Below are 13,057 nucleotides of genomic sequence, written 5' to 3'. Positions count from 1 at the left end.
ATGATGAAGGGACGAGAAAACATCTCTTCCTACAGGGAAAGGCTGAGGGAGCTGTGATGACCTTTCAGCCTGAAGAAGGGGCAGCTTGGGGCATCTCACCCACCTGTGCAAACCCCTTCAGGTAGAATACCAAGAGGTTGGAGCCAGGCTCTTCCCAGTGGTACCCAGTGGTAGGGACAGAAGCCCTACTGACACTAACAGACACCAGCTGACACATGGGAAACACTGTGAGGCTGACCAAGCGCTGGAAGAGGCTGGCCAGGGAGATGGTGGAGTCTCCAATCTTGAAGGTATTCAAAAGTCATCAGGACATGGTCTTGGGCAAATGGCTCTGGGTGGCCCTACTTGAGCAGAGTGTTGGACCAGGTGGTCTCCAGAGGTCCCGTCCAACCTCAACTTCTCTGTAAATCTGTGAAAAACATTCTTTCAGCTACACCATCTGCAAAGCAGAGGTCAGTTTTTTTCTTGCTGCCTTGGTTGCACTCGTACTGGTTGCATGCAGTCTGAAGACCTAATTCCTCCTTCTATCTGCTCAAAGTGGTATAATCATGCTAAATCCTCAACTGCCATGCAACACATTGAACAACTGGCATTATATTTTGAACTACCAGATTTGGTTGAAACTGAATTGCACTGAAATGTTTTGGGTTTTTTCCCACTGTAAAGGAATTAAATGTCTCTGCACTATATAGCTTTCCTGCCTCAAACATGAATCCATTAAAGTAAAAACCTTACTGCAGAAATTAATATTTCACTAACTAATAATTTTCTTACAGTGCATTTTGTTAGACTCTTGGAAGTCTTCATCATCTTTGTCAATTTTACCAGGATTTAGGGTAAACATCAAAATATTATCATCCAAATACCAGCTCAGATTCTCATCAAATACCGTGGCAAGTAGAAAAAACTCCATGTTCACATTTTTCTGTTGAAAAGAAATAGTAGAAGGGAAAATAGAAATGAATGAACAGAAAATGTCAGGGGGAAAACTCCTATGTTGTAATAATTTATGAGTACAAATTCCAAAACAGACTAAATTCATACATTGATACTTCATTCTGATAATCTCAAAGCTCTGTAATTGCTGCATCTAGTAACTAAGTATCTACTGCTAATGTTCTTTCTATCAGCAGGGGCCACCTCTGGAAGTGAGTTTCTATTTGACCTTTAAAATCTCTACATTTTCCTAGAGATTCTCATCATAGCTGAGACTTGAATGCCAGCTCATGACAATGGTGTTTTCACATAGCAGTGTCTGTCCATCTGGAGCCAGACTGAAAACCACTCCCACTTTCTTCATGTTGTTTATTCCCTTTAGGACATGGGTGAAACTGTAATGTGGAGAAGAGGTGGTGCAGTCTGGGAAGAGAAAGCTGATTCAGCTGTGACTATGCAAATGTTTCCATTTTTCTTCTTTGACTGACCTGTTTCCCAGAAGAAAGCAGAGCTCCTTTCCTGCACACTAGGAGAGGACCCACAAGACCAGAACTGGTGTCTCTGACTGCATCCACAGCTGAGTAATAAAGCCAGGTTAAACAGTCTGGGTCTTGCTCTGTGGGACCCACATCTTCTGGCACGTCCCATTCATATGTAAATGTGGTGCCGGGACTCACGTGAGAGGCTGGAGATTCGGTACCTATTACAGAAATCAGCATTGGGAATTATGCCAAGTGCACATTCATTCTTTTCCCACCTGTAACACATGGGCAGGTAAGACAGCGAGGCTCGGATGCCGCAGCACCCGTCCGGGCTCACCGGCGGCGGCGGCGCCGAAGCGCGCCCCGGCCCCGCTCCTGCGGGAGCTCACGCCGTGGGGCTGGATGCTGAACGGGCGGCTGGCGCTGTTCCGGAAGGTCACCCTGATGCGCTCACCCACTTCAGCCCTGATCACAGGTCCTAGAAAAGTGTACACGGTCTAATTATGGGATATTTATATCAAATGGTGTGCAGGTCACCATGAATTTATGGCATTCAGTGGCTGGCTGCTTTTTCCCTTGCACGAGAAATGCCCCTGGGCCTCTATGGCCACAGACCAGGTCCCTGGCACATGGTCTGAATCACACAACAGCCCAGCAGCAACCAATCCCAGCTCACGTGGAGGCCCAGTGACTCTCAGGACAGTTTCCTCCCTTTGGAAAGCGATTTACAGACATTAGCACCAACCCATGCCAAGAGCAGCAAGGTTATCAATACAACTAGATCTGCCTAGCTTAGCCTTGTAATTAAGAGCCTGACCTTTGGATTCCATGGCATGCTCCTACAGGGAAGCTGGATAGAGTGACAGTGTTGCACTCAAGAGCTTCTTTACACCTTGGGGGAAAACACAGGCGCTAGCGACTGCTGGAGGCAGGGAGAGCTAAGGGCTTCTCCTTGGAGGTGGGGGCACTGCTCACTAACCAGTGGAAGTGACTGTTTACTCTCATAAATCTTTGACATGAAAAAATTTTAGACTCTCTTACCTAGGAGTCCAAGATGTGCTTCCTCTGCAAGTCTTTTTTTATGTTCAGTGAAAGAACCATCTGTGTATTCCTTGTAAATTGCTTTTTTGTAGGAGCCACCAATTCTTGTCTCACTTTGTTCAAAAAATATCTGAGATTCACTGTGTAAAAGAAATTGCAAGAGATGCAAACACTTCAAGTCAAAATGCTCAGTTGTAAAAAGGCAGTTGGACCTTAATCCTGTTTTCAAAGCTATGGCATGCTGAGTTTGTCTTTTGGGTTTCTTTTCAGTGGTATGGTCACACGCTTATATGCAGTGATGTAGAAGATGTGCAGGAATCCATTATCCTTCACTAACTTCTCATTAAGGAAAAGCCACTGTGCTGAGCTGCCCTTACAAAGCCAGTATGCCTAGAGACTCATAAACAATGGTTTCTAGTCAATATTTCATAACCTTGAATTGTTTCTTCTTTTAATTAGAAGTTACAAAAAATCAACAGGAGCATATACAAACACCAAGAATATGTAACATCTATATACATAGTGAGAAGATTCCGTGACGCTTCTACTCGTTAAGAAAGGACCTTTCAGTGTTTTCCAAGCACTATTCAGACACTGAACTGTGCCTCATTGCTTGTGGAAGAGGTACGTACGCTATAACTCACAGAAAAAAAAATTTGAGGAATCAATGTATCCAGTTTTTAAATATGTAAACACAGTGTAAAGGGCAAAGCTATCTCATGCAATCTGTTTTCTAGATGAGATACCATTAGCATGAGTTTCATCATCTAACACAATGTTCATGATCTCCTGCTTTGTTCCCTAACTCAGAATAATCAACCTGCTTGAATAACCAGGAGTCACAGCCTATATATGACATAATAATTAATCTTAATCTCAGTGAAATGACTACCACAGCACCAAAATTTAAGGTAAGATTACAAGGAAAAGAAATGACCTAATTTGGTTTGATATTTATTCTAGGATTAATATTTAAGCATGGATGAGGACAATGAGCAATTATGCTTAAAAGCCAGTTCTACCATATGGCTTACCTTATTTAGCATGCTTAAATAAATTCTTCTTGGAAAATAAAACTTCTTTAATTAGAGACATTTACCTGTCGACAATTAATTCTTGTCCTGTAAAATTGTTCACTGCAGATGGGCCATAATTCCAGATAATCTCTTCAGCAGCAAGGAAGTACTGTCTTATCTTTGTACTCTCACTGTGACTTGTTGTGTGTTTTTTACAATCTTCTACTTTAAAAAGGGCTTGCATACCACCTGGGAAAAAAAGAGGTAGAGAAACCTAGGAAGAAGGAACTGCATTTTGTTTTTTCTTTCCCTGCCTCCAAGAGCTCCTCTGTTCCCTGGACAATTCCCACACCATTGATGGATATGCAAATCACAAAGTGGAAGATAAATGCTATAAAAGAAGGTGTGCCACCTGAGCTAGGATATAGGAACACAGCTGTGGTATCCACAGCAGGCTGACAAGTGTGGTAAAGGGAATTCTGCTTGTAAAGCTGCCACTGGCATGGTGGAGAAGATTAGGGTCAAGTGGACAAAGTGCTGTCCATGAACCATTCAGCCAAGGTGAGGTTTTACCAGACTGACCATCCTCTATCTCAATATAATCAACAACTTACTTGTGGAACTCCCAAATCTGCATCCTAAGGGAAGCAGCTAGCAAATCTGCTTGCTGGGGACACAAATAATATAGTGAAGAGAGCTTTTTTACAGCTATAAATCAGGCCAATTTGTAGGGTTTAAATCTTGGCCAGAATGCCTCAGCTATATCAGGATACTGCTTGATCTGACAAAGCTTGAAACCTCTGTGTAATTGAATCTGTAGGTAATACATTCCTTTTTGGAGTTTTCAAATCTTGGAGAATGATTTTTGATTCTGTGTTCTTTCCCATTTCTGTGACAAATTACTTCTCTCACTTACAAGAATATAGATAATTAAAAAGCCTGGAATTAGCTTCTAAGTATTAAATAAGGCTATTAAAACTGAAAATACAGGATAATACAGGGAAGAGAAAAGAACATCTCTGTTTATTCATGAATATATTTTCCAGAACATGTATTTGTCAGCAGGCAAGTTAGCCTGCCTGTCCTGTGCCCCTTGTCAAAGATGGAATGAGCCCCAACTTTTTTGTTGGAAACAGAAAATTGCAGTTAGTTATCTCCAGCAGGAGGCAAACATCATGCTGGCTTTTTGCCCAATGGTGAGGCATGCAAAAATGCAGCTGTGATATTTGCTGCCAGCTGCTGCTGCTGATCATTAGAGAAAAGAATCCCTTGATTACCATGGCTACAGGCTCAAACCAATCTAATGCACTTGTAGGCATTTAAATTACTCTGAGGGTTTTTTACCTCGAGGAGAATATTGTCTGGCATATCACCAGGTCAAGAGCCCTGCAAAATGACTCAGTAAACTCTTAGCTCAAGCTAAAAAATGTCTGATCACTGAAACCTGTACTGTACCTTCAATGTGGTCATTCACTTGGCAGCTGAGCAGCCATTCCCCAGGGCTCCTTGGTACCATGACAGCATCAACGAATGTGGCTGGGAAGAGGCTGATGGTGTCAACTCGATGATGCCTTTCTATTAAGGTCTGTCCATGAAAGTAGGCTGAATGGATATCAGCTTCATTACCCATGCCAAAAAGATACCATTTTATCTTATCTTCCACACACATTGTGAGGTTTGGGAGGTATCCATACATGTACCCATTGATTGCTAAAATAAATGTTATTTATTACAGTTAACTTCACAGACCTTAGGATATTTTCTTCAAATCAGGTATCATACAACTGTTGCTCTATTATTCAAAATAGAAAGAGCTCCAAAAGAAAGCTCCACACATTTGAAAATCACTGCCAGTATCCGACACATGCTTCCTCTACATAGCTATGATTCTGGAATACATGCCAGAGCCAGAGCTATATTATTTGTTTACACTAACAGTAAGAATTGTTTTTCTAATCTATGAAATTATAGTACAGAGCTGAGGACTAAGAAACAGAACAAAGTAACACAAATCTGTTTAGTATACCTGGGAAAATTACACTGGCAAAGAGCTTCTTGGCCCCTAAGAATTTTATATCATAACTCCAAAGATTTGATTGTACAATACTTACCATCACTTTTTAACTTTAATTTTTTTTTAAAGAGTCTGTCTTAATTCTCTAAGAAAAATCCCTGATTTTTTAAAAAAATTCTACAATTCATCTTTAAAAGAGACAAGATAGAAAAATATTACTTCACGATATCAGTGTCAAGCAACATTGATATAATGTTCTCTCACAGTGCATTTTATTGCTTTCCTGGAAGTCCTCATCATCTTTGTCCACTTTGGAAGGCTCAAAACAGTATGTTCTGATATTGTCCTCTAGATACCAACTGAGATTTTCATCCACCACAGAAAACATAAGGATAAATTCAGCATCAAAGTGTTGATCAGTATCCCTATTCATTGTATCTGAAAAATAAAGCAGTATATTAAAAATCTCTGGTAACAGACATTAATTTTTTTGTCAGTTTTAACTCTAGTCTCAGTAGGGGTGGACCCTGTTTATTTCATGTTTTGACACTTGAGCATGACTGTATACATAAACTTACAGACACACTTAAGAAAGAAAAAATCCCTTTTGATACAATCTATAAAATTACTGAGGATAAATACTGCACGTTAATCTCTTTATTATATTAGTATTTACAATTCCTTGTACATTGCCAATATAGCATATCTCATTCATATGGATTTGTGAACAAAGTATTCTGCAAATTATAGTCACTCTCATACACAAAATCAAACTACTTCCTATACTATTGAAGGCAGCTGATTGAGAAGGTCAAAAGCAGTTATTTCAAAATAAATTGTAATCTTCTCCTCTTCCAGGAAGCTATTTCACTTATATTTATCAATGATAATTATCAATCACCTTGCATATGTATTTATTTACTAATTTATTTATTGTTTACCTTTCCTGCAAATTATTAGAGGCCCAACAAGCCCTGAGGCAACATCTCTTGGAGCATCTATGTGGGAGTGGTAAGCCCTGGTTATGCAGTCTGCATCTGCTTCAGCAGGACCTTGATCTTCTGTCACATCCCATGTGTAGGTGTACTGGCCTCCAGGCTCCACAGCATCATCTCGCTTTTGCAAATCTTTGGTGGTGTCAGGATAAAAAGCACCTGAAGAATTCCACGCAGTCACCATTACCACAGCACATTCACAATAGGGCATTAGGATAGCACCTGCCATGCTGAAAGGTGACTACATGCTGCATCAAAATGGACTGAACATCTGAATACAGGTTAAAAACCCACAACTTTTAAATCAGATTAGTAGATGTTTTCTTTCTCTTGAGGAATCTTTTCCTTTGCTTTTGAAGTCCATAGGAGTACTTCAATTAATGGCCCATTAAAATTAGTCTTAAATCATTTGGAGGGGACTATGTGCTTCTTGTAAAAAGATAACAATTCAAATATTTGTACAAAATTTGTTAAATATTAATCTTGGAAACTGTTCTAAAAAATTGCATATGACCTGAAGGAATATAGGTGTTGCTGGAATGATAGCAACAGAAAAAAATTCTGAAAAGTGTACGTACTGCTACATAATACACTGTTTTGGTCCGACAGAGTGTGTCTCTATCAAGGCACATACTAGTTGTAATGGAAACAAATTACTGAGCAGTATCTGTTTATCCATTTTAAGAAATTCCTGTGTATCTTATATACCATATACGTAAATTTAGCATTGAGAATTTGGAACATTACATTATTACTATTAACAATGTCTTCCTCACAGCATCAAATTTTTATATATCCTCCATACCTGAATTTCTTATCTACCTTTATACCCTTATTTTGGTTGAAACACAAATATTCTTATTTCAGGTAAAATGTTGATCTAAAATTGCCTTCTTCACAAATTCCACTTTTGGCTTTGTATCTTACTCTTGAAAAATTATCAAACTTAGCTCCTATTTTAAATTGATTGTGTCCTAATTTAAATATCTTTTTACTTGACCGGTCTTCTCTCTGATGGAAGAATACCACTTACACTGAGACGGACGATAAACTTTTCAAAAATTTTGATCCAGAATGGCATCAAGCTTACCTTCATTTTCTTTTGTGTATGTTACACCATGTGGATGTAGCGTGTAGTTTCTGGAAGCAAAGTTTTTCAAGTGAATAGTAATGGAATCTCCAACTTCTCCCTTAATTACAGGACCCAAAAAACCCAGCCAGGAAGGCTTGTCAATTATCTCATCATATAAATGATTGGTATATTGAACGTAGATAGCCTTCTTGTAAGTGTTTCCTATCCTCTGTGGTCCTCTTTTGAGAAAGACTTCAGCCTGGCTGTAAAGAAAATACACAAATGCATGTGTCATGTGTTTTTTAATTAATAGTCTCAAATAAAGACCAGGTCTCTGCAGCGCTGTGCACAACTACATGCAAGCCTTGGGGTGAAATAAGTAAATACTGCCCAAAAATACAAAGCATTTTCTACAAGGTGGAGTATTGTTTGCACATATGGGGAAGGAATTGTAGGTGCCTTGGCAAGTGCAGGTCTGAAGTGTAATTAAAATGCCAGTCCAGAGCTCCCCTTGGAGAGAAAAGGCTGTTACTGTAATTCTTAGTGCATGAGGCTCTTGAGCTGCAACCTAAATCAAACATATATGGTATGGCTCTTCTTGGACCATTTAAACAGCTACCATTTAGTTGTAGAGTATTCCTTCTACACTCTGTTTCCCCCTGCCCCTATAAACATCAATTTCTACACAAGCACACCCTCAAAAAGTGTCCAGGAGGAGAAGGGGAATCAGAGAAGCTGTCACTGAAAAGTACAATACAAGGGACTGGCTCCATTGCAGGCATACAACCTCTGAAAACCTGACATTAATGTAGCATGCTGCCTGTCACCACATGGGGTGACAGGGGAAAGTGCAGGGAAAGTGCAGTGAACAGCAGTGCTTTGTTGTATTACAACACAGCTCTGCAATTCTCAGACAGGATGCCCTGTTTCCACCCCCAGTCAGAATTACTAGCCTGCTGAATCTCTGGCAGTGTCTTATCCCTCACAAAGTTTGTGAATGGAAAATTGAAAAGCTAAGTGCTTCATCTCACACCTGATTGAGTGGCAGGTTATGGCTGAGGCTCTCACTAAAGAAAACAAGCCACAGAAAATCTTGTAATCCCTCATCCACAGACTAAATGATAACTGCATTTTTGTGATTTCTCACTCTGCACTGGGCCCCCTTTGCCTTGTAACGAGCAACCCAGCTCCTCCACTGTGGGTGGAAGTACCCAGCTGTGCTTCTGCACCAGAGAAAATAATCCCTGTCGACAATGAATAACTAAAAAGGAAACCTGTGCTCGGTAGGAAAGTTTTGCACTTCTAATTTGTTTTTAAATTTGACAATACTGCATTTAAAAACAAAAATCATCTCTTCAGCACTAGCACCTTAGACATTCAAAATCAAACACCATTAGACATTCAGGGTCTTATTCTAGACTCTACTTATTAAATTAAATATTTTATTTACTTATTAAATGTATTTATTTATTATTTTATTTAATTATTAAATGTACAGTACAACAAATTCACACTCTACTGCATATTCCAGTGCTTTGAATTAGCAGAACATTGGAATGCAGTTCTCAAGCAAGCCAGGAAAAAAAACCAAAATTCCCTTATATATGTGACAGAAAGCCCACTGACACCAAGACTCATTTCATTGCCTTCACCAGGTTTTCAGTACAGTCCTGGTGTCTAAACCAGATGAAGCTGTAAAATAGAACTCAACCAGTGACACTGCTTTACTTACTCTTCTTCTGCAAAAAGCTGCCCAGAGATGGCACTGGCATTGCCAGGTGCATAGTTCCAGACAGTCTCTGTAATGCCAATATAGTACTCCCGGTTCACTGCCCCAGCATGGCAACAGCAAGAAATCAGCAAGCCGATTAGGAGCAATAGCTTCATTTTGCATTCATGGACCTTGTGGAAAACATGAAATAAAAACACAGGACAGGCACATGCAATTTCCTTTTATATGTTCCTATCTCTCCAACTCCCCACATCCTTACCTCCCCCTCCCTGCTCCTGTTTGCTTTTGTGGAAACAATAAAAGCAATTGCACAATGTCTCTGTGTGTCAAGAGCAAACAAAATATTCTGGTAACTTCATCAGTTCAGAAAAGCAAATAATTTTTTTCTATTTCTGCCAACCTATAATCACACAAAATAGCATTCAGATTGTCTTAGAGTGCAAATCTTGTCACTGAACTGAAAGCAGATTTAAATGGATTTACAGACTTAAGCTTCATTATATTCTTCACTATCTTCATCACTCTCTCTACAGCTTGTATACTACTGAGAAAATATTCCTATGATACATGGCAAAAGAAGACAACTTCTCAAAGACACTGTGAAAAATTCTAAGTAACACTTTTCCTTTATGTATCTGCTCTGTGTTGACACAAGGAGCCCAAATTGTGCCTGCTCCTGTCTGTTCATTCCACCAAACTGGTGTGGCACAAGCAGGAAAGGGAGGACTGAGGTCACTGGGACCAGTATAGCCACCAGTGCATGCTTGGGTTAGCTCTGCTAGCCACCACAGTTCCCTTAGAAATGTAATTTTAGCACAGAGTGTGGCACTTATTGCTAGAGGGGAAAGGATTAGCTGTTCATGGATTGAGGTAGGGAGGTTTGCATCCCCTTCCAAGCAGCTTTAGTATTGAGGAAATGAGGCTCAGAAATTCCACAAAATGACCCCGCTATGTTATCTTCCTCCTAGTCTGTTGCCAGACAGGATAAACCCCATTCTTCAATGATTAAAACATAAGATCCAGATAATCTTAACTGTTACCATGATCTAAATATGCTACCCAGTGCCAAAGGCTTCTTTTTCTTTATTTAAGTTCTGTAAACATTTTGGTCTCACTGAAAAATAAGAACAAAATTGGATCTTAATCATGGAACAGTTAAAAACCACCTAACTAAAGTTTGCAGTGGCACTTTTTTTGAGTATATATCTACCACAAGGTGGTTGTGTCTGAAGCTTTAGGCATAAAAAGCCACCTTTGACCTTCTATTAAAAAATATGTGTTTTCAGTCACTTGGGAATTCTTAAAAAATGTCATCTGAGCTCTGAGCACTGACACAATTACATTCATTCTAAATTAAAATTACAATTTTGCATTGTATGGCAACTTAAAATTATCTGTAATAAGCAGGATATCCCTTGCAGCTATTCTAATACTGAATATTAGAAAAATTATTATTATTTTGGATAGAAGACTAAGATTCAGAATATAATTAAAATATAGCAGTTTTCCTTTCATGACATAAAAATCTGTCTTGTTCACCAGGACTATGGTATAAGATAGTTCACAAATTTTAGTCACTGTTCCTATCAGTCACTGTCAGAATATTTAATTTCTTCATATTTCTACACATCTGGATTAAATGAAAGATTCTGCTTCTCTCTAAATGACAAAGCCAAAGCTGACATTTTGAAACCTGCCCAAATCTATGATGAAATTCTGGAGTTTCACAGGTTGATGTCACATATTCAAAATTATTTCTGTAGGTATTTTTTTCCTTTGCCACAGATGAAGATAAGTAGTGCAGTGGAAAGATCAGCTTATCGGGGTTGCATATGCCCCATTTGTAAATTAGGTGAGGTAAAAACAAGAAAGCTTTTACCTCCTGTTAGGTTTTTTATATATTTTTGTTTAGATTTCCAATTGATTGAGGAAGAGAAAAAAACCCTTGAAATCTCCACATTTATTTTAGGGTAAAAATATATGCTTTACTTTGCCTTACACCCCTGAGCACTCTAAATCACTCTTAATTGATTTGCAAAAGAACTGAATGCTTTTCGTATGCAAAAATATAACAAAAACTTCTGACAGGCAATATTTTCCACTCCTGCTTTTAATCGCACCTCCCCCAAAAGAGGAATATGCTTGAACACACTTCTCTTATTTTTTTCTTAAGAAACTCAAAAACCTGACCAAAGTTCCTCAGCTTCTCAAGTCTGTATTATCTTCAGAGGGTGTCTGAAAAGCAGGAACTCTTCTCAGGACCTAAATAAAAAGACCCTATTCAATTGGTTAAATAATGAGTCTGCAGTTTGCTGTCATTAATACCCCTTAATTGTTTTAAACCATAATACCTCAATTCTCATATTAAAGATGCTGAAATACTCTGACTGTTTTTGAAACCCCCAAAATTCCATTGGAAAGATAAAGCCAACATTTTATTTCAGAAATTTTCCTTGAAAGAAAAGAATAAACAAACCCCCAAATGGAATATTCTGACAAAAGGTCACATATATATTAATATTCATAAGATATGCATATCATATATCTCATATGTATAATTCATAAGACCACACAGCGAGACTGAATTGAACCCCCACCACTTCACAATTCCCGCATTTGAACGATGTGTGTCTGTTGCCCGTGCCTCTGCTCTGGCTGCTTGTAAACCTCTGCAGTTAAACACCCTTTAAAGAGCTGGAGGAGCCCCGTTTGTTCTCTGCCATTCTACGTGGAAAACCCCTCTATCCATAATGGGAACAATCAGGAAATTGTAGTTTAGCAAAAGGCACTTTTACCTAAACAAATATTAATATACTCTACAAATATTAAAAAATATTAGTATACCCTACACATGCAAAAGTGTGGATGGGGCTCCACAATATTTTACTACAAAACTGAATGTCTACTGTGATTTCCAGCTACAGTCTTTTAAATGAACTGCATTACTGTCCCAGACACAGAATCCTGATACTCTTGCAAAATGCACTGGCTATGGGGGATAAATAATGCTTGGACTCTTACTCCAGATTCAGCACTAATTCCTCTCTGCCAGGAGTTTATAAACTCATATCCGCTGCTTTCTTCCTCCTGTGCCTGGGGTGTTTCATGTGGGGATTTCAGCAGGCAGGATGTGCATTCCATGTCCAGGAGCTCTTGCGCAAAGAAGGGTTTCTCCACATTCCAACCCTGCAGAAGCCTTGTCCTGGCCCCAAGGGCCACTTCTCCCTGTTGAGTGAGGTCTATCTTCTGCAGCTGGACGGTCACATTACCTCAGACACCATCAGGATCATTGGTTATGTCTAGATTTCAAGCCAATTAATTAAAATTCTTTGCAGGAATCTTGGTTCTGCTACAAGACACAGTTCATAGCGCCACTTTTTAAGGACAAAATACTTAGGATGAGTCAGGACTTAAACTAATTATATCAAGGTTAACTTTGCCTTACATCCAAAAGCCCTGTGTGAAATTTGCTGTTAAATTTGGAAATACAGCCCTATGTTCGTATTCTTAACAATTTCAAGTGAATAAACTGCCCCTTTTAAAGTGGAATGACCAAGTTGCAGTTGAAGCTGACTATGGTAATGGAGATGCCAGATTCTGGATTATGGGTAAAAAGGGTTGCAGGATCAGGAAGCCAAACAAGAACTACATTACATGTCTCTATATTTAATTTAAGCCCCAAAATTAAGAGATGTCTGATATAGAATGGAAATGTAAATTCACCAGGCACAGTCACACAAAAAATTATGAAGACAGATCCAGAGTTTGT

The 13,057-nt window shown here is 39.1% G+C and overlaps 1 protein-coding gene across 5 annotated transcripts in view; it reads right to left on the bottom strand.

Annotated features, from left to right (window-relative positions):
- CP (ceruloplasmin) overlaps positions 1–12,943 on the bottom strand; it is a 33,273-nt gene extending 20,330 nt beyond the window's left edge. The window contains exons 1-10 of one of the 5 annotated variants that reach the window (XM_085588118.1): positions 9,289–12,943; positions 7,575–7,819; positions 6,431–6,643; positions 5,754–5,927; positions 4,931–5,185; positions 3,559–3,724; positions 2,460–2,599; positions 1,756–1,896; positions 1,425–1,636; positions 775–925 (exon numbers count right to left, since the gene is read on the bottom strand). In XM_085588118.1, the coding sequence (XP_085444244.1) occupies positions 775–925; positions 1,425–1,636; positions 1,756–1,896; positions 2,460–2,599; positions 3,559–3,724; positions 4,931–5,185; positions 5,754–5,927; positions 6,431–6,643; positions 7,575–7,819; positions 9,289–9,443 (1,852 nt within the window). In that variant the 5' untranslated portion in view covers positions 9,444–12,943. The remainder of the gene's footprint in view (positions 1–774; positions 926–1,424; positions 1,637–1,755; positions 1,897–2,459; positions 2,600–3,558; positions 3,725–4,930; positions 5,186–5,753; positions 5,928–6,430; positions 6,644–7,574; positions 7,820–9,288) is intronic. The other 4 variants (XM_085588119.1, XM_021544922.4, XM_021544923.4 and 1 more) reach the window with 4 other exon arrangements.
- Between the last annotated feature and the right edge of the window lie 114 nt (positions 12,944–13,057).

The sequence above is a fragment of the Lonchura striata genome, chromosome 9 (genome assembly GCF_050655825.1).
Source record: "Lonchura striata isolate lonStrDom1 chromosome 9, ASM5065582v1, whole genome shotgun sequence".
Classification (NCBI taxonomy): domain Eukaryota; kingdom Metazoa; phylum Chordata; class Aves; order Passeriformes; family Estrildidae; genus Lonchura; species Lonchura striata.
Note: the sequence above shows the minus strand (reverse complement) of the source record. Positions and strands in the feature narration are given on the sequence as shown.